This window comes from Panthera uncia, chromosome D4, assembly GCF_023721935.1.
Source record: "Panthera uncia isolate 11264 chromosome D4, Puncia_PCG_1.0, whole genome shotgun sequence".
In the NCBI taxonomy this organism is placed as follows: domain Eukaryota; kingdom Metazoa; phylum Chordata; class Mammalia; order Carnivora; family Felidae; genus Panthera; species Panthera uncia.
The window spans coordinates 33,042,284-33,065,362 of NC_064807.1; the positions used below are offsets into that span (position 1 = coordinate 33,042,284).

Below are 23,079 nucleotides of genomic sequence, written 5' to 3' on the forward strand. Positions count from 1 at the left end.
ACTCGGTGATGCTGGTTCTTAGCTATGATCCAACCCCGGCCCCCCTCCATCTTCTCGGATTGCCAACTGGGAGGCCCATCCTGACTATAAAAACTGTACTGGGAGTTTAATCAGTAGGTACTTTTGAGTTAAATCTGAGGGGTCTGTACTAAAATGTATTCACTTCTGTACTGTCTAAAGATAATAACTGTCTATTTTCTGAGAGAAAAGTTCTGAAAATAAGGCTTCACTGCTGATAAATCAGGTGGGGATGTCAAATGAGAAAGCAGCTCTTTTTACAGAGAGACATTCTTTGTTCTATTCACTCCTGTTGTTGGTACTAGCAATTTTGATCACAACAAAGAGCTTCTGTGAACTGTAAATTTAGTTAGAAATCGATCCAGACACACACTTTGGTTAATTATCTGCTGCATGCCCAGTGGTGGGCTTGCCACCAGGTGGCCAGCAGCACACAAGGAAGGCCTAACACCTGACCAGGAGAAGCTTCTATTCCAACACCAAGAATGATCAGAATAAAAGAAAAGGCAACATAGTAAGTGCCGATTACAGTGCACCAAATTAGCAAATTTTCTTTCTTCTTCCTTTAGTATTGTTTATTTTATTGAATTCAACCAAGTACTATGGATTTGACCAATGAAAGGGATGGGAAGAGGCCAGGGTTTCACTGAGTCTAATACATACATTATTTTTCACATTTTAACATCTCTGAAATTGATGTGCATCTTACAAGTGATGGGCCTATATTTAATGAAATAATAGCTACTGAGACTACTAAGCACTTTTATCAGGGATTCTGCTAAGCATTTTATATGTATCCATTTATTTTTAATTACATATGAGGTGTTATGATTAGTTCCTTTGCAGACACGAAACAAGTAATAAAACAGAGGTTCAGTTATTCACATAAGGTCATACAGCTTGATCCAGCAGCCAAACTTAGGCAGCTGGAATCCAGTGCCTATGTCCTTACCCACTGTGCCACCCTAGTCTCACTGTTAGCTCAATGACCATAGGGCCCTGAATGGCAGGCAGAGGGGTTTGGGCCCAGGCAGTAAAACAGCTGCGTACTCAAGGATGTAGGTAACGGCTTCCTCACCCAAGCCCCTGATCCTAGAATATCAGGAGATTGTGCTTTGGAATAGTAAACTTAGCCATTCATCCCCCATGAAGGAAGCTGGTTTACCCAGCCCAGTATAAAAAACGTAGTAGTTTTTAAAAGTAGTAGTTCTTACTACTTTTTGTTTTATGAAATCATTTATTTTTCTCATTACATCACACAAGCTACCATATTTGCTCAAAATTAAAAAAAAAAGCAAACTATTATCTCATGTGGCTCATGTATCAATATTTAAAAATTAAGGCTTTTGCTTGGTCTATTCCACTCTTCAACTTTGCCTAAGAGATGAAAATAAGGGGGCTCCTGGGTGGTTTAGTCGGTTAAGTGTTCAACTCTTGATTTCGGCTCAGGTCATGATCTCATGGTTCATGCATGGGTTCAAGCCCTGCATCGGGTTCTGTGCTGACAGTGCGGAACTTGCTTGGGATTCGGACTCTCTCTCTCTGCCCCTACCCCACTTTCCCTCTTTCTCAAAATAAATAAATGAACTAAAAAAAATAAGAGAGAGAGAGAGAGAGAGAGAGAGAGAGAGATGAAAACAGATCTCTGTCATCTACTACTTTCTTCCTTCAGAAAAGTAAGTCGGAGGAGCCACTTCGAAAAAATTCAGTACCTTCAAAGCTGGAAAAAAAATCATCTGTGTGTGTCTGGTTTCTTATTTGTATCTGTGTAATGCTCTAATGCATGTCCATCCTCGTGAGTTTACAGATAAATTATAAACTAATTGAAAGCAGAACTGACAAGTGGTTTTACATTATGAATGCTTGGAGATTTATGAAACATTTAGTAATGAATGCTTTAGGCCGACAGATGCACTGTGGCACACATGGCCAAATATACCAAGAACCTATTCCTTGGGAAAATAGAAATTTTTTCTTTTGTGGCTATTGCTTTGATGACAGTTTTGTCCTTTTACAAGGAAATGTAATATTTACCTCTGGGAATGAAGAAACTATCTATGGAGAAAATAAATGTCATAGGAAGCATGTCGGGAAAACCACTGGGTTTTCCCAGGGATAGTCATGCAGCACAAATTGGTAACCATGATATTTTCATAGAAATTTTTAGTATAAATATTGATCTAGTTGGGGACTTAGGACTAGATTTATAGAAAATCAGGCCATAGTAAGAAGAAAACAGCAAAATATTTAGGTCTCTAGAGCAGATAGGTTGAGGCACAGCGTCCTTTTAACAATAAGAAGGAATAAATTTGGGACACCTGGATGGCCTACTAGTTAAGCACCCATCTCTTGGTTTTGGCTCAGGTCGTTATCTCATAGTTCCTAAGTTCGAGCCCCACACTGGGCTCTGTGCTGACAGTAGGGAGTCTGCTTGGGATTCTCTCTCTCTATCCCTCCCTGACTCACAATTTTGCTCTCTCTCAAAGTAAATAAATAAACTTTAAAAAGAAAAAAGAAGGAATAAATTTGTGATCTGGTTCAGCCACATTCTAGGCATGTAATTCCTTTCTCAACTTTGTTCTTTATCCCTGAGATGAAAGGGTTCAACTACAGAGGTTCAGCTCTAAGCACGTAAAAATATGATATAAGCAGCATTTTTAGATATCTCTATATGTCTTGGCACTGTCTTGATATATATTTCCTTATTCATGAAGGAAATATTCTATCTTTTTCTGTTACCTGTCCCACTAGAGTATTGTGAAAAATTTAGCCTTCTAGACAAAGGTGCCACATACATGCTGTTACTAAAACAGAAAGACAGGACACCAATATCTGGAATGTTTCAGATAAGAGGCTCATTATCATCTGCATAGACAGGAAATGTGAGAGTGTTGCCATGAGTACAGGAAGAAAACCTCAGCCCATCTGGATGCTAAATGATGGAGGACACTTGAGTGCTGAGATAAAAGATAATACACATCCACAGATGGTAGCAAAGACATTGGTACTGGGTTTTATGGTGAGAACAGAAGAGGTCAAAGGTAGGCCTTCTGAGCAGCACAGTTTCTCACTCTGCTCTGATCCAACAAAAAGACTGCTCTTAGAGTAGTTTTAATGTCTATGTTTAAGATAACATTACTGAGAGAGATAGTTATCACTCATTTGAGGCTAGATGGCAGATAACTACTTACATCTATTTGTAAGTCAGCTGTTAGGAACTTGGAAGAAACTGTGCAGTTGTAACTGTATTTAAAAAGAGGTTATTATCTCAACCCATGTATGAAGTCTATAATGTACCTGAAGTACAGTATGGATATTGGGATTATTTCTATCTACAGTATGGATACTGGGAAATGCAACTTGAAGACCAAATTGGGAGATGGTTTCACATCTTCTCTGACTTTGTAGCTTTTCTTGCTAGTGACCACTGGGATGCCTTTGTGTTGAGGTATTGACTAGTGGGGATGGGGTGAATATATCCACTCAACAGTGAACCAACTCTCTTTTTTTAAGTTTATTTATTTATTTTAAGAGAGTGACAGAGACAGAGACAGGAAGGAGAAGAGAAAGAGGGAGAGAGAGAATCCCAAGCAGGCTCTGCACTGTCAGCACAGAGCCTGATGCAGGGCCCAACCACAAACCACGTGATCATGACCCAAGCTGAAGTCAGACACTTAACAAACTGAGACACCCAGCTTCCCCAAACATCTCCATTTCTAACAATGCTATTTGCATGCTTAAATAATTTGAACATGTAAGAATTAATATACAGTCCCCTAATTATTCTTCCTGTCTCCTTTTTCTTTTTTTTCCATTATGTACATGGATGACAGATTAATTTCTTAAGAAACCACCACGTAAGTGTGCTCTGTATTTTCATCATACTTTGAAGAACTTTGGGCATAGGACTGATTATATTTTATTATAATTTTGCACTGACAGGCCTGTTCAATGAGAAAGTATAGTACTTGATGGTAGGTATGATAGGAGCTTAACAGTATTAATTTATAAATAAATACAAACAATTACTTCACTATAAAATCTTTCACTGGCTACGTAAAATTAGTGCAACCTTTCAGCTACCATTATTGAGCCCCTTATTTTACACACACACACACACACACACACACCCTACAAGTATGTCTTGAAATTCATACAAATATGCATACATATTCTCTAATTCTCATAGTAACACATTTTACACATGAGAAACTCATAGGGTTATATTATTATGCAAGGTTACAGCCATACCAAGTGTTCAAATCAGAATACAAATTTGTCTGAGTCCAAAGTCCATATTCTTTCCACCATCAATCCACCCCAGGCTTGCCAATGGTGTCTGGCAATGAAAGCTCATTACAATTCTTGGCCCTGTTCATTGCCTGACTTCATTTCACCCAATTCCCCACCAGAAACAATTTGATCCATCATAACACGTATACTTAGTGCTTCCCCCACCTCCAAATATACTTATACAAACTTATCACCAGGATGCCTTGCTAAAATGCAGATTCTGATTCAGTATGTTTCGGATACTGCCTAAAAATCTGCATTTCTAATAAGCTCCCAGGGATGCTAATGTTGCTATTCTGTAGTCCACACTTTGAATGTAAAAGTCCAGAGCATCCTTGAAAGTGCCTTTGATCCTTCCTACCACAAAATACTCTTCACTCCTTTTCTTCTTAGCTCCACTACTGGTACCACCTTTTCTTCAATACCTTGCCCAGTTTCTCATCTCACTCTGATCTTTACTAAATCCCAAAAGCATTCCATTAGTATTTCGAATTAGCAACTTGGTATTCTTTTTATTATTTTTGCATGTATACATTAATTTTGCCTGCTAGACTTCCTGGAAGTAAAGGTTTCTTATAAATTCTACATTCCTCCCAGAACTTAGCATAGTGCTTTCCTGTGGTAGTATGGTGGATAATTACTGGTTCCTCCTCCTAGCTCACAAGCCCCTTTCCATAGTAACTTCCTTTTTTTGAACTGAAGGAAGAAGCAAGATCTAAATAGGTGCACTGCTAGCAGCTATGTCCTCATGTTTGTCTCCACAACAAAATGAGTCAATTGGAGTTCAGAGTTTGTTCTCTTACATTTGGAATTTTACTGGAAAGAAAATTGTTGCCTCTTTAGGGGGACTCTCTGTTAATGAAAATATGATCAAAGGCCACATTTTCTATACATGGGTGGGAGAAACAAAAGAAGTTGGCACATGCAATGGGAAGAATGCAGTCAGTCCAGATAAAAGTACAAAAATAAAAATTTCAAAGAGGATGTCGGGTGATCTCCAAAATACCTCAGTTAGAGACAACAGTGTTTGAAGCATAGCTACATTTTTAGCCTTTGGCTCTATAATAGACAATTTCTAAAAAATAAATTCATAATAAGTAGATAATTTATAATAAATAAAGCTAAGTCCTCTTTTCCCCCCTTAAGCAGACTGTAGGAGCTGTAGTGACTTACAATGAGTCTACTACAAATAGGATTTATGTCTATGATATTGATAATGGTAATGTTGACTGTGATGCCTGTCAAATGAATCTTATACATTGGTTTATTTGCCATTTCAGGGGATGGTGAAATGAAGGCTGGAGGATGATACTCTGTCATATATTATCCTAAACCAATAATGTTTCTTAAATTGAAGTCTTCAGAGCACCTGCATCAAAGTCCCCTGAAGTGCTCTTTTAAAATGGACACTCCCTGGGAGAAAATATTTGCAAATTATATATCTAATAAGGAGTCACTATCCAAAGTGTACAAAGAACTCATACAACTAAGTATCAAAAAACAAACAGCGGCGCCTGGGTGGCTCAGTTGGTAAAGCATGCGACTTCAGCTCAGGTCATTGCATGTATATGCACTGGGTTATTTATTCAGTCATAAAGAAAGAAGGAAATTCTGCCATTTGTGACAACATGGATGGAACTTGAGGGCAATATACTAAATGAAATAAGCCAGACAGACAAGGATAAGCACTGTATGATCTCACTTATATGTGGAATCTTAAAAAAACAAATTTATAGAAATAGAGAACAGGTGGGAGATAGGGGAAAAGGTTAAAGGTGGTTAAAAGCTACAAATTTCTAGTTACAAATAGGTCCCAGAGGTGTAATATACAACATGATGACTATAGTTAACAATATTTTATATTTGAAAGGTGCTAAAAGGTAGATCTTAAAAGTTCCTATAAGAAAAATGTAAGGTGATAGATGTTAACTCAAATAATTATGGTAATCATATTGTAATATATACATATATCAAATCATTATGTTGTATACTACAAATTAGTACAATGTTATATGTCAATCACAACTCAATGAAACTTAAAAAAAAATAAAACAGACATTCCTGGTTATCATGGCTGACCTACTAAACCAGCATTTCTGGTGAATTTTAATTAGACTTCCAAAATTTTCACAGTCATTAGCTAAGACTTTGTCTGGTAAGATCTATACATACTATTCTTTTTTTTTTTTTTTAATTTTTTAACGTTTATTTATTTTTGAGACAGAGAGAGACAGAGCATGAACGGGGGAGGGTCAGAGAGAGAGGGAGACACAGAATCTGAAACAGGCTCCAGGCTCTGAGTGGTCAGCACAGAGCCCGACGTGGGGCTTGAACTCACAGACCGCGAGATCATGACCTGAGCCGAAGTCGGCCGCTTAACCGACGGAGCCACCCAGGTGCCCCTATACATACTATTCTGTATCAGTCTAAAGATTCACCAGCTAATGTGATGGCTTTGAGAGTGATACCAACTTTCAGGAGAACTTTATTCCCTGCATTCTATATGCCATCCTCAAATCATGGCTACTTAAGTTCAAGTAAAACTTTACAGTCTCATATCAGAAAGTGAAAACTGTAAGTATTTATAATTATTTTTAATATACAGTGCTCTTGCTACTAATTTCTCAGGTCCCTTCCTCCAGCTGTCATTAAATCCAATGTCTGAGCCCAATTTTCTTTATAATAAAGGAAGTCTCTCACATGATATAAAAACACTGGGCCATAATCTAAACCTACTTCTTCCTATTCTGACCTCAGAATAAGTACAAACAGCTTCCATGTCTTCAACCTCTGTTTCAGTGGTAGAGTCAGAGTAGCAAATTTTGTTTCATGCCTCTTGAGAAGTCTGAGTAATCATTAATTCATAGTGATTGTGCCAAAATAATTAGATGTTTGAAGGTAATGTGCCTTGTCTTTCTTTCATGTTCTTTACTATAAGCTAGTAAAAAAAATTTATTCAAATTTATATGAAAGATAACAAGTAAAATAATTTTTTTCAAAATGTTGTTCTGTGGCCTAAAATATTACATAGAGGTCTTTATCCTATTATCACAGATGAATACAACACTTAACTATCTCCTTCATGGCTGTTAAGGCACAGTAGAGTCAATTCATGCCCAGGGAGCTTTAATCATAGACCATCGTCATGATAAATGGTGAAAAGTCAGTGTGGGCTATCATGTCAATGGCTACTAGGGGAGTTTTTAATGGGAACATCGGCAGCATGCAGTTCATAACTACTTTCAAGGAGTACTTCTGATCTAATGGCTCAATGAGTATTATTATAGTATCTTTACATGTAGTATTTCTGGAGAAATTCCACTTTAAAGGAGGCCGGTTACTGTAGACCATGGATACAACTGAGATTGTTTGAGTGATGCAAATATTGCTAGTGGTTTAAAGCTGGAGGACCATGGGGCTACTGACACATTTTATTTAGTCAGCACAGTACTTTAAAATAATCAAAAACTAAAGATTTGAAGACTTCAGAAAGTCCATGCAAATATCCAGATTACCACAGATCCCACTGCTCCACATTCTCTTACATGGAGCTTCTTCATGTAGTTAATATCCATGTAGTCACTAGAGCTTGGGGCCCCTCTTAGAAGTTCTCACTGAAAGGACAGAATCTTAGGACTGGTAGGGACTGAGAGCTCATCTAGTCCAACAGCTGCATTTAAAGTTGATACAATAAGCACTTGTGATGAGCTCCGGGTATTGTAGGTAAGTGATGAATCACCAAATTCTACACCTAAACCTAACAGTAAACTGTATGTTAGCTAAATGGAATTTAAATAAAATATTGAGAAAGAAAAGAGTTGATACAACAGAAACCAAGAGAGATAACAGGGATGTGTTTTAAGATTCCCATTAGGTAAATCAGTAGAAACTCTTCATGGTGGTATTTGGACTGCTCAGGCACCCAACAATCTGTTGTTATTTGGCACAATAAGGCTTGAGTTGTACTTTTTAATCTTATGCTAAGTCAAACTTGGCCTAAAAGAATAATGATGGTTCAGTTATCAATTCATGAGTTGGTTTCAGTATGAGTCCCTGTTGCTGGGTGGGGAATATCAGAAAATTCAATTTTAAAACTTTCTGCTTGATAAATACCACAATATCCAAATACACACAAATATACAAAGACTTTTCATTCACTTTCATCAAGCATTCACACAGAATCTATAAGGATTCTGAAATTTTAAGATACTATTCAGTTCACCATTGTTTCAAAAATAGGCAATATTCCAGGAACATATGGCTATCTTAATATTAAGTCTAGCATTATTTTAAGGCTGAAGGGTAAAATCATGTACACACACATGGACATGGACATGAACATGGACATAATTAAAGGGTTTTCAGGCCATGGAAAACTAAGTGTATGGAGAAATATCAACTTACTCCCTGTCATCATGCTTTTTCAGGGAGGCCTCTGGCCATGAATCAATATTTTTGGCACCTATCTGATATACGAGGAAGCTTATCAATACAATATAGTATATGAACTTAAAACCAGAAAAGAAAAATCAACCTCATTAACACCGAATATAAACACCTTTTAAAAGGGCAACTACTATATTGATTGTACAGACACTTTTCAGTCGCCTATTTGTTATCAACTTTTATATCCTATTTGGAGTCATATTTAAAAGAAAAAGCACTGATGAAGTTATTTTTTTAAGAATATGGTCAAAAAGAAGAGGGGGGCAATTCTTGAAATTACTGTCAAGTATAAACACACTGAAATACCTCATATTCCTGGGAAAACTTCAAGTTGTCATTTGCTTTCAACCTTTCAATGTGATCTGCAAGTTCCAAGATAGGAATTGGAGGATGGCTAGCCATACCTATTAAAAGGAAAGAAGAAACACATTTGAAAACAAATGAAAACGATGCTAACTATTCCAAAATATAGAGAATACTATAGTTAGAAATGGCCTGAAGACATGTGAGTAGTAAAGATGTTTAATGTGAGGAAGCAGGCAGATAGTTTGGTTACTCAAAGCAGGACATGCTCTGGAAGGATGAATTTTGTAGCCAAATGAAAAGTCACCAAGCATGATCCCCAAACTAACACTCCTAGTGTAAAAGAAAGCGTTATTGTGCTATGAATTAATGCAGTTAGCTAGCGGAGAAAACTGACAGTCAGGCTTGATGTCAACTTCTGCTTTGAGTAATGACTGTTATGTCATTTCAAACTCCTTCTCCTGCACTGTATGAAATGGAAATCGTGTGGAATTAAATGGTGTAAAGTGAACTAAGAAAACAGACACTGAGAAAGGCCTAAAAGGGAAAGAGTATAGTAGCTTGATAGGAAACATAAAGTGACTTATGCATAATCAAGGAAAACTAACTTGAAGAATGAAGGTTACCAGGGTAACCGGAATCATCTGAACCTGCAAAGGAAATGATGATGTAAATAAAATAAAATAGAACGGATTTGTTAAAAAAAATGAAATGGATAGTCTGATATACTTTTATAAAGGACTGATAAAAACACTACATGTTTTTACAGGATTCACTATACATTGTGACTTGATTAAGATCGCTTTAATAGTTCACATACCTGAAGGTGATTGACATTCACATGCAAACATGGGCACAAAGAATGGCATGCACCACAGTTCATAGACGATAATCACTGATGACAAAATCAGACACCAAACTGAGTTTCAAAAATGTTTCCACTAGTAGCAGATTGTAGAGGTTGGGGCCGTGGCCTTCACCTGGACATTTATAAATGGCCACACACTAACAGCTTTATGGTATTTGCCCCAGGTCCCCAAGTTTCAACTCCCAGCAAACCTACAATCTACTTCAGGTGTAAACATCTTTGTCCATGAATGGGAAATGAATGCAAGAGAGTGAGCAAATGGTCAAAGGACAAGGAGTGAAAGAGGATGGAAAAAGAAAGAAAGCAGTGACAGGGGCGGCACATCTTAGTTCCGTCTGCCAGCTGAAGTGAGATTAATTTCACAGATTCCGTTAAAAATAATCTATCACTAATTTGGTGATTCCTGGGTCTTTCCAATGTTTTCTCGCTTTTCATGTGATTTACATTTTATTTCTTTGTGATGAATTTTTTATAAGTACCATGAGAAAGCATCGCTGACTCATGTCTTATGGATACAAATTCCAGCTGGCTAGAAAAACTTGAACTAGCATGCCCCCAGGGAAGCCTCTGAAACTGAAAAGGAATGGGGGAGGAGCTCAAACTGGAGGTCATGTTGACATTCTGCTGTCCTGAGACTCTCTGGAAGGTGTTAGGCTATGGAATGGTGACCATTAAGTCAACATGACATGTGATTACTTTATGGGCATTTTAGGAATTATGCCATTACTGAAAGCCACCCAGTAAGTTCCTGTATCTCAAATGCCAAATTATCAATACTTCTGGTAAGTAAAAAACTAGTTTGCTTCTTCTAGACAATTTCATCATTTTTGCACAGTGCTATGATAGGTGGTGTTTTAGCATTTATGGCTTCCAGTCAACTAAAATCTTGGTGGAAGATCCAATAAAAATGAGTTGGCTGAGAAGTAGAAATTCTTTGTTGCTGATATAATTGTGTATTTGGATCAAAATGTTGGAGGCCATTTCTGGAACTTTTCCAAATAGATGGTAGAATTGAACTAATTTGCATTCTGTGGAGGGAGGAGATGGGTGACAGTGGTCTAATAATTAAAGTGATCTTATCCAGATGAGGCACCCCCAATGACAAGAATGGAAATGCGAAGGCACAAGAGACTCTAGGCTTATCTGGAAATGGAAATGGAATGATGTGGACATCCATTACAGTGCTTCAACAGAGAAAATAAAGAGACAAAGATGTTTAGACCTTTTCGAGCGAATCGTGGGAGAGAGTTATTATCATATATGGACTGAGTGGTGGTTTGGCTAGAGAGGGAGGACACAGAGCCAATCAGGGAGGCGTAGGGGACTGAATTACTGCTCAAAGCTGCAAAAAGTAAAGCCAGTTGGAGATGGGAAAAGTATTAGTATAACAGCAGTAGAAGACCATAATAATCAACCAAAGATGTGATCAACATATTTACTTTGGAAGCTAGTTATACAGAAATGCAAGTAAGCCTGTACTGACTCATCACCTAAATCAGGACGTATATATAATATACAGATACCTTAGCATTCAAGAACTATCATTTAAGACACATAATTATGTATTATGTTGCACCAAAATTCTTGACAAGTAAAAACGCCAGAATGGATGTTTCACAGGAAGGGGAGGAGAATGTGTAGGACTCTGATGATATAGGAGAAGACATCCTAGACTAGAATATGGGTAGGAGTTCTCTTTCTGGTTTTGCCATCTCCTAATAGGGACAAATCACTCATTATCAAGGACCTCATTTTTTTTTTTTTAATCTGTAAAATAAAACCGCAGAGCTAGGTAAATTCTGGAGTCACTTCCTTCTTTATAACTACCACTTGTACCTCATGTAGATAGGATTTCTAAACATATGGAACAGAGAAGGGTCTCATCTACACAGTTCACAGGCAAAGGTTCTAAAAGTTCTTGTAACTTCTCTTTGAGATCTAAGGAACATTTACTTCTACAAAACAGAAAATGCATGCAATTGAATTGTCTACTTTTTGAATTATTTAAATTCAATACCATTTTCTTTAGCTAACCAAAAAGTATGATGCTATGTCATGTATTTGAAACAAATAAACAGCATCATAAAAATTATGCTACGTAATAAATCAAGGATGAAATTCCTCTAACATGAAACTCCAGCTCATACCAGGAAAGAATCACCAAGGATCTTGATTCCCCCCCAAACTTTTCCATTGTCCATCATGGCAACAATTTTATATGATATAATCAAGCATGTTAGAGTCTGAATAGATAAGCAGACACCAAGAAAACTGTGATGTTGACCTCAATATAGTATCTTTTCAATCTTTTGTCTGGGCAACATGGGTATTTCTCACAGTCTACAAACCAATATTTTATTAGAAAAGAATTTTTACATTAGCATCATTTGAGGTGCTTTCAAATTCCTTTTTTCCAGGCTACACACCAGACCAATTAAGTCAGAATCTCTGCGGGTGTGAACCAGGTGTTGATCTTTTTAAAGCTCTCAAGCCATGGCTCCCAGTCCAATGGAAATTATCTTGTTGGGGGGGGGGGCGCTGTAACTCCATGTATTCATTTTTTTCCACTCAAAAACTTTATTGGAGTTTACAAGAATGCAATATGCTTTTTTTCAGTAATACCTTGAATTTTCTCTGATTCTCTATTGAGCACGCTTTAATACTTTAGCTATTATTAGTAGCAAAGAACTTGAATTGCAGCTCACAGCTGATAAGGACTTGCCTGGGTCATGACCTTATCAGTTCAAAGCTACAAATGCACAACATAAGTGCACTTTAAAGGCACACGTTGAAACTGAACAGTGTTCTCATTTTGGAGCCATGATATCCACAATATACTCTGTCAGCATGAAAAATGGATGTAGTCACTGAAATTTGCCTTAGGTTGGAGGAAAAGCCATGATGGCTACTTTTAATAGGAAACATATTTGTGATAGTAATGTCATGAGGGCTTCCTTATAAGAACTGGAACTTTAAAACCATGGCATTTTAAGCTGAGAGGTATTTTAGAGATCACTTAAGCCCAGCATTTTCATTTTACACAAGAAGACTCTGAAGTCCAGAAAAGATAAATGACCTCATGCATTAGTCCATCTAGTAAATAAAATCTTAAGTGGTTTTGGCATCTTACTACTGTATTAATTCTGGAATGGCAGTTACAATCTTCTCAAGCAGGGCGCAAAGTCTTCAGGGGCTGAAGGGGACAGATTGGTAAGGTAAATGACTGAAGATGACAAGGTAGGGCATAGCAAACACCTTCACAAACAAATGCACTCATACTCATTTCCTTGCAGCAAGCAGCCTTCTATGACTGTCTTTCATTTCCCTACTTTCAAAGGAGGCTCTAGAAAAGAATATTTTTCTATTATATGCAAAATAAAAATATGCATGAGATGAATGGCAACTGACATTCAGTCTCAATGTCAGGGTCATGTTTAGGGCTGGTGTAGATTGTGGAGAACTTGTACAAGGGTCAAACTATTCAGCTCTAGTCGATATCTTCCAGGGAGAATTGCAGAGCCATGAGGTAAGACTTTTCAGGTTTTCAGTAGCAACTGCAAACACAGATTATGATATGTTTTCATTGTTGCCTCAAAATTTTGCTGAAACCCAGTGGGAGTCAAAGACAGGACCTCTGCAGGACACATTTGGCTAACTAAATTGTGACCTCTGTTTTAAAACAGCAAAATGTTCCTTTCTCGTGTAAATTAAAATCCAAGTAGGTTGAGAGTAACATCATGCTTGTATCCACAAGACCATGGGCTAGACATCAGGTGTGTATGGTGGGGTGTGACAATGTATACTTCCTGCATGGGTCACCCCTTGGGAGTTCATTTATTTCTTCTTCTTTTCCATATTAATTTTATCAGTTAGGAAAATGACTTCATCAAGGTCATCACTATTAGTAAAACTAAGGCTACGTGGAGGATTTGATCCTAGATCTTGTCACTTCTCATTTAGGACATTTTTCATTATGCCATACTGTCTCTTATACCACTTAACATCCTGAAGGAGTGGTGCCATGTACATAAATATTGGTCTGTGAGAATGTTTGGGCTATTTATGTCCTGACACAGAGATCTCAAGCATCCTCAGTTTATAGAAAATGTGTCAATAATAGCTTCATTTAAAGATATGTCCCATGGTCGGGAAGAGGTAAAAGGCACTCCTACACACACCTGTATTTTCCAGTCACCTCTTGTCAAAATGTTGTGGGTTTCCATGAGAACCGGAACTAAAAATATACTAACGGTATACATTCAAAATGTTAAAACTGTAGGGGCCCCTGGGTGGCTCAGTCGGTTAAACGTCTGACTCTTGACTCCAGCTTAGGTCATGATCTCATGGTCACGAGTTTGAGTCCCACATGGACCTCTGTGCTAACCGTGTGACTCTGGGATTCTGTCTCTCCCTCTCTGTTCCTCCCTTGCTTGTGCTCTTTCTCTCTCCCTCTCAAAATAAATAAATACATTTTAAAAAGTGTTAAAAAACTAGTAGTATTTGGAAGATTTCTTCAAAAGCTCAATTTACAATGCTTTTGCCTTCTAAAAGTTGTTTTATTTTGCTAAGTAATCTAATCAATAATATCTTCAAATAACTTTATCTAGAGAGAGACGTTACCAAATACTTGCCTTATTTTTAAATTTTTTAAAATCTTGCATTTAATACCAATAGCCACTGTATAATTATTTTGCTAAGTAATGATTTTGAGGTCACTAATAATGGTGAACATCTTTTAGATGATTTTTTTTTTTTTATGTTAGGATATATGTGTGATGATTCAATACTACTCTCTTCATGGTTTTCCTTTCCAAAAAACTGTGATGAAGTGTGGAGAACAATTTGTGGTCATGGAACAGGGAGAAAATAATTTGTTCATCAAATCAGTGATGCATCTGTGTCAAAAATGTAGTTCACTAAGTTAACAGTCACAGGGAGAAAATTAGTTTGTAAAATAATGGTCAGATTTTAACATAATTTATGTACTTTTTAGAGTACTCTGAATGATATACAAATACTCTATGTTTACAATTTGTCTCACAAATGAATAATGAATTAAAGGCAAAAGAGAACACTGATTTATAAGATATAATTGCTATGTGGCAGGACAATAAAGAGAATTTGACTTAATCCATGACTAGGATCATCATTAAGGGAAAGGTGTTCCAAGAGTGCTTTTTCAGGTAAGCAGTGGAGAGCATAAATAAAATTCATTTTTACATAGGTTTCTCAAAATGGAGAATTTGAACAAACTGTATTTCTTTATATAAAAAATGTACTATTTCTATTCAATGAACCATAGTTTTTGAGGTATAACATACAAAGAACACACATGGTGTTCTTAAGCAAGGTCGTATATGTAAGTTTCTTATGGTACAAAATATGAAGATAAATATATGTATAAAAATGGATCTTGTTAGCATTGATCCAATTAATAGCACTAATGGATCAGAAGAGATGCCTCAGAAGCTTTTAAAGCCCGTTCAGCTGCTGTGCAGACATTTCTGCTGCTGAAACTGCTATTTCTGATACGGTAACTTTTTACCAGTTTGGTTTTGTTTTTCATAGCCCATCAATCACCTACCATCCATGTATGCTTTAGGGAAAAACATATTAAGGTCATCCTCAGAATGAAAATGAGGCTCTTATGTTGTACATCTGACCATCAATTTTTAAATTTCTTTTCTTAAAAAGTGCAAGTACACATTCTAGAAGTTTTTGTTGTTGTTTGAAGTTTATTTATTTATTTTTTTTGTGGGGGGTTTGCAGAGAGAGGCATGTGAGAAGGAGTACAGATACTGGAAGAATGAAATTCGCAGGAAAAAATGAAGAAAATTTCTGATGGAAACTGACAAATCAATGAAAGGGCACAGGGAGGAAGAATTTTACAGGCACAGGGAAAGGTGGTGGCTGGTATACAATATGAGGCCATTAGCTATGTGTTCTCATACAATTTTTTTTTTTGTACTAGAAAGAAGGCTTATTTCTCTGAGATGCTGAAATTCTAAATTTGCTTTGTTGGGGAAAAAGTAGATATATGAACACATATCAGTAGCTTCTTTGGTTTTCTTATTCATCACCATCTTGGGATGATATTATATTTATTTTCATCATTCTGTTCAATGCTGCAGGCTGTGGCTCAGAGGGGCTGCTACACTGCAAGTAAAGGCTTTTTTACAATATTTCAGAAAACTCTGTAATTGGCAGTCTCTATGAAAATAGTAAATGTGCCTACCCTAGGACCCTGTAATCGCCATTTCCAGGTGTCTAACATTTGGAGGTAGCAACAAAGAGGTGAAAAGATGCGGGCTCAGTACTGCTCACTGCAGTATCATTTGCAAGAGTAAAACATGGAAAATAGCCCCCATTAATAAGGAATGAGCCACTACATTTTGTGTCATCTGTAGAACAGAATAACATCAATACCATTGGCTGCTAAGGAGATAAAATCTAACACACTAACTTGGGAAAAGGTTTATGTTTATACAGTTAAATTTTATTTTTATTTTATTTTTAATTTTTTTAACGTTTATTTATTTTTGAGACAGAGAGAGACAGAGCATGAACGAGGGAGGGGCAGAGAGAGAGGGAGACACAGAATCGGAAGCAGACTCCAGGCTCTGAGCCATCAGCCCAGAGCCTGACGCGGGGCTCGAACTCACGGGCCGCGAGATTGTGACCTGAGCTGAAGTCGGACGCTTAACCGACTTAGCCACCCTGGCGCCCCTACAGTTAAATTTTAAACCAGACAATTTTATGTATTTGCACCTTTCTATCTGTCTATATACCTGCTATACAATTATTATCAATTAAAGAACTGTATATACATGTAAAGAAGTCTAGAAGGATACTTATGGTGGCTATTTCTAAAGGGTAAATTTGGAGCAGTTATAGGAAATCTTTTACTTATATTTTAAATATGTCCAAAAAAAAAAAAAAGAAAATTTAGAAGCATGGGGACATAGAGTAGGTTTTCTTTTCTAAAAGCGCTTTTTTCACCTTTTCCAATTTATGAAAATTTTGAAACATAAAAAATATTTGCTATAATGCACACCTGTGTAGCTACAACCTATCTACAAAATTGTTAGCAAGCTTATTTTCTATTTTAATTTCCCCAATAAACATGTGCTGCTTTTGTAATCAAGAAAAATAATTATTGAGAAGTAAGGGTAGTAAGACGACTTGGGAAATTTTGGAGAAAAAAAGGGAACTTTTCCTCCCAACCTAGGCTGACTGGGCACAGTTCAGTTCAATTTTGTTTAACATGTAACTCATCTGTGAATCCATCTGGATGCATACCCAGCTTCTGCCATCCACAAAGATTTATGAGGTTTAATACAGCATTCTTTTAAAATCATCTTTAAGTATTTTCCCCTTCCTCTACAGACCTTAAAGACTTGTAAAACTTGGTTAGCAGTTAGTAACTTTAGCATATTCTTCTACAACATCTCCTCTCTCCTTTACTCATTTTATCCAATCTTACATTTCAGGTGATAAGTCTAACCTTAGCTAAGTGATACCTTCTTGCCCACTGGTACTCTAATTTTGTAGGCTATGGGTGATACAAACATTGTATTTGAAATACATGTTTCATACGTGTTCTGCCTGAGCCAGTACACCAATAACTGATGACTTATACATTATTTTAATAGATTGGGTAGTTCAGGTTTTAAATACAACTTATTGTATACTGCCACCTGAACTTTAACACACAGTATTCTGGCTAATAAACACATTCATGGAAAATACCTATGAGCAGAGGTACCTGCTCTCAGTCAGGAAGATGTGAGTCTTCCTCACCCTGTTCAAATGCTTGGATATAGTGTTTCACTAATACAGCAACTATATTGTCATCTGAAATTTGGAAAGTGAACTAAAACCATGTTTTTTCCCCACATCCCACAACCTTGCAAAGATGTTTATACTGAATGCAACAGTTTTCTCTGCCTTTACTTCGCCTTAGTGGAGACACAGTGGACAGAATTCTGACATTTCTTTTCCTGACCCAGAGATAGGGATGTTTGTGGTACTGAGGTTCAAGGTATATTTCTTTGAAGTACTTACATGTTCAGAATTCTGTATTTATATGAAATTTAGAATGTATTTTCAATACCTTTGGAGTATTGGGTAGAATTGAGGGAAAATGTCTGCCTCCTTATATCTAGGCTCTTCAACAAGAATAAATACTTAAAAGTAAATAGTTTTTTCATCCCCAAGAATTTTTTGAAAAGAAAGGAGAATTCATAGAATTAGTGAACTGACTGATGTGCTTCCTTTACCTTCTGAAATACCTACTGAATTTCAAATGGAAATGTTTGTTTGGTATTTTATCTTCCTCAACAGATCCATCAGAAGTGGAAGTAAATTTGCTTTCATGAACAAGTTCAGTGCTAGGGCCTCATTATATAAATCACAGGTTTTTTATTTCTTTGAAAGTCATTTGTTCGAAGTTAAAATCTGGATGGCTAATCCTCTACTTAGGAATACCATTAATAAGTATTGTCAAATTTTATGTTTGTGGATAAATGATTATACTTCCAAAGGTATGATGTATATAAAAGCACATTTCAGACAGTGAAATGGTTTAAAATCCAAAACTTAAGGAGCGTCATATCATTTGCTGTGTAACCCCTACTATAGGGTCATTTTATTGCATCATCCAGGAGAGCCTTTGGTTATTTGTGAACAAGAGGCAAGGAAAAAGCACAGAAAGGTTTGGTTAACAACCCTGCCTTCTGCCCTAATCCCCTTGGCAAGTAATTAGACAATTTGTAGCCATTGCTTAGAATCTCTACTGATTGAAACAAATGGTCACATTTCTATGAATTCCACATTGACAGCTGGGTCTAGTTTTTTTTTTTTTTTTTCCTTAACTGGTGAAATTTTCAAGACAGCAGGCCATATCAGAGAGCACGGGAGGGAAATACACTGATTCAACAAGCCAAGCTCATGCAGATTGCTTACCTGAGCTAAAAGGCACAACACAGTGCTTCTTCCTGAGCAGAAGTGCTAGGACCTTAGGACAACTTCTCCTGCTTTATTCTCTTCCTCTACTAAATCTCCTCTCCCTCTTTATTCATCTTGCCCACTTTATTCCATTACCCATTTGATGTAATAAGTCTAACCTCAGTTAAATGATACCTCCTATAAACTCAGGTCCCCACTGTGATTTTGTAAAGCTATTGGTGAGCTAACCAATGTCCCTTCAAATGTAAGATTCATTCTCCTTTCCAAGGACTTATATGAAATTTAATAGATTCTTTCCATAAATGGATCTAATATTCACATATATACTGGGGAGATTATATTCTTTACAGACTTTTTTTTGGATTTGACCATATTTTCAAAATTACCTGTAAAAGTGAGAAGTACTTCTAGATGGAGGTGTCTCGGTTGAAGGCATTTCTATTTCCTTGTTTGTAGTTGCCTGTACTCTGCTAATAATCCTGTCTACACAGTTCTCATTCATACTTCCTATTTTTTTTTTTTTTTACTTTTAATGCTTATTTTTGAGAGAGAGACAAAGTGCAAGCAGGGGAGAAGCAGGCTCCAGGCTCTGAGCTGTCAGCACAGAGCCCGGCATGGGACTTGAACCCACGAACTGTAAGACCATGACTTGAGCTGAAGTCGGATGCTTGACTGACTGAGCCACCCAGGCATCCTTCCTACTTCCTATTTATGCCTGGAATATTCTGTTAGTGCCAGAGTAGATGAAGGATAGCACTCCTATTGTTTTTCGTTTTTCTTTTTTTCTTTTGGAGCTATCTTTGCCTTTTCACTCATCCTATACTATGCTTCTATCTCTGCCTGAAGACCAAGGTTGATTCCAATACAAATCATACTTTCCATAAAAGCCAGAGGAGATGGGGGCAGGGCTGAGCAGCAAGGTATTAAGTAACAATCATTTTCTCCATTTCCACAACATGCTGCTCTTGCAAAGGAATCATGTAATGCATCATCTCTGTGGCTTTTAGGTCCTCTATACCCTGGTTTAGTCAAATTGAAAAGTACATGAATTCCTGGGCCCATTATCAAGAAGTTGCCTACAGCCTAAAGAAGTCAGTACACTACTATTTCAAAAAGTGAACCGAGAAGGTTTACTACAAGAAACTCAGTATCAAGATGCCTTAATGGGACACCTAGACAGAGACTCAACAGGGAGCACCTAAGGGATTACAGTGACCCAAAGGACTCTATGAGTTTATTCAATCATCATTACATGTGCATAGTATACATTTATCAGCCTTTAAAAAATACACACAGGAGATTTTTGGCTATATGAACATTTTCTACTGCCTTTTATGCTGATGGAGGTAGATCTTTGCTTTGTAAAAACTGATTTTTAAAAAGTCTAACCTCATTTGAAATAGCATTTTACACACAACTCACATTTATGATGATGGTTTGTATAGCCACTTTGAAAATGCCAGACACTTCTTTCAACTTGTTACTAGTTACCATGATACATTCACAGGTAAAAAAGAAAACATGTCAAATATAATAGACTACATTTTCAATTCAGAGTAAGTCACTGCAGTGTGTAGTTTGATAAATTTGAGGTATATACTACTGTGAGTTAGCATGTCCATGTGACACAACATTTGCCAACAACTCGGGGAATGATAACACAACCAAATTTTAATCACACTTCTTAGATCAACTCTTTATTTTCTTAGTTGTCCTTGGGCATTATGACTGTGCCACTCAGTTTTAGATCTCTTTATCATTTATTATTTTCCATTCATTTGGGATAAATAAAATTTATTTTAAAGAAAGCAAAATAGAGCTAGTCTTGAATTAACAGTACTGTACAAAATGCCCCTCAGTAGTAAAGATAGGTTTCTTCTTAAGCATTTAATATTTAGAAACAAGTATTCTTATCCTCAGTTACTTTATGTATCTCCCCAGTAAGAAACTCAACTTGGCCAGTGACATTTAGTATAGGTAATATTTTAAAAGAAACTAATTTTTATCTCACTTTGTTTCTTTCCCTCTCACCATCCTCCTTTCTTCACTTTCTTCATATAGACACAAATCAATAGGAAAATACAGAATAAGTTTGTTATTTCCCAATAGAATGAATGATGTGACATCCATCCATCGATCCATCCATTCACTTTTATAAGATGAGAAACTGAATTCTTGACAGATAGGTATCATTAAAAATAATAAACTCTTAATCCCCCACAATGGTAGATATTCTTATAAGACTATAGTGTTTCCAAAATTTGAAGATGAATTACTTGTTTTCTCTTGTCTATTCCACCTCAGATTTGCAAAACAAACTTTATTTCCTTTCCAGACTTCTGTTTGGTGACTCTCAATAATATTACAATTAAAAAGCAGGATAAACAAAACTTTTCTAAATAAAGTGACATTCATCTCTGAAAGCATTTATCAGTCGGCCAAAATGCTTTCAGTAAATACTATCTTATGGACAAGATGAGCCCTGCTTCTTACCTGGTGTTTGAAAATTAAGGCGCCTCAGTTCTACTGGGTCTGTTGGATGGTGTGAAGGGACCTCCTTACTGTTGGGTATGCTGCTCTTTCTAGAGTCAGACTCTGCCCTCTTCCTGTAGGGAGAAAAATTTTTTAAAAATGTAAGAATACAATAAAAAAGCAATTGAAACGTTTAAAAAGCTCCCAACTTTTTGTTTTACAACCATCTGACAGGTCAGTTTTGTGACCCTGTTCAGGTTGCTTTACCTCTCTTGGCCTAGACCATTTCCTCAAGTCTAAAATATTTGCTTAAGTGAATGATCTCAAAGTCCCCCTTCAGCTCTAGAATTGAATTCTTCACTGCCTCTGCCATTAGGCATTAAGGGGGTGTTGGAGAGATATGCTTGAATCCTGATGGCTACAAAGTGGGTCTGCACTGAATTTTCCCATATGACAGACAGATGCAGTAAGTGTGTTCTAAGATTCCAAGCTAGCACCTAGAAGGAGAATTAGCACTACACAAGACCAACATCCCCTTTCTCTTTCAAATTAAAAGAAAGAAAAATAGTGTTGGCTGCTTATGATGTTAAGCTGTGATTAATATTTCATTAATGAAAGTCAATCACAGAAAGATCAGAGAAAAAGTAATTTCACCTACTGGGTAGTCTCACTCTTCCAATGATCATTCATGGCATATGTGAACCATTAATAATGCCTTGTTATAAGTAATTCTTCACACAATGCATTTCATCCTTGTTTTAATTACTATCTACTAGTTTTATTAAATAACTTTGTTTAGGGTGTGATAATGTAATAGTAACAAATGTCTATGCAAGGAACATCAGGTTTGTCTTCATAAGATTTCTTATTCATTTTTTTCAAACCTTCCAAAACGCAGAGTGCTGCCTAAGTATTTTCTTTAAGGTTAAATTAGATTAAAAACTCAAGAAATGGAGACCTTTTCAAGCAGTGCTTTATTCTGTATTTATTCAAATACTGACTCCAGCAATCTCCAGGCTACAGTCGTAATCCTTGTGTCCACCCCTGTTTAAAACAAAGACATTCTTTTTTGGGGAAAGGGGCACAGCGGTGCTCAGGAACACTCCCTTGTTTTTCTGATATGACTGTCTCACAGCTCATTAGTGTTGCTGTGGCAATGGGATCCCATTGAGTGCCACCCAGGTCATTCCATGGTAAGCCAGAGGGCTCCTGTTAAATAGCCTTTCTTTCCATCTCTGCTCATCTGTATAAAATAAAACTAACTGGGGGATGAAGGGAAGATTGATGCAAAAGGAAAGCACACTTGATTTGCTCAAGTGCAATGCCTTCGGCAAAAGTGTGTTAATGGAATGAATTTTCTTGGGTGAGTTCTGTTAGACACCTTGCTCTCTCAGAACCTTGGATTAACCTGTCTCAGGATTTCCTGTTTCTACCTGAAGGTGTCAGATATAGCCTAAGGACAGAATGCATTGCCAAGCTATGCCACGAATCAGAGGTGAGCACTGAATGTCAGGTGTGCCAAATGTACTGGCAGTTCCAGTTGTATGGAGTGGAAAATGAGAAGCAAAGTAAAAGCAGAGCTGAGGGCTGACAAGAAAGATGTGAGAAGAAAGAGAAAGAGTGGCTCAAAAGACCATGTGAAAGAAGGACATGGTGACCAGTTTCAGAATGGAAAATGCCACTATGATTAGGCTGTGGCTATATGACTCATA

At 36.9% G+C, this 23,079-nt stretch overlaps 1 protein-coding gene across 1 annotated transcript in view; it reads right to left on the reverse strand.

Moving 5' to 3' along the window:
- Positions 1-23,079, reverse strand: part of PTPRD (protein tyrosine phosphatase receptor type D) — a 520,100-nt gene that overhangs the window by 103,541 nt on the left and 393,480 nt on the right. The window contains exons 22-24 of the mRNA XM_049616822.1: positions 21,389-21,501; positions 9,669-9,710; positions 9,064-9,161 (exon numbers count right to left, since the gene is read on the reverse strand). Coding sequence (XP_049472779.1) covers positions 9,064-9,161; positions 9,669-9,710; positions 21,389-21,501 — 253 coding nt within the window. The remainder of the gene's footprint in view (positions 1-9,063; positions 9,162-9,668; positions 9,711-21,388; positions 21,502-23,079) is intronic.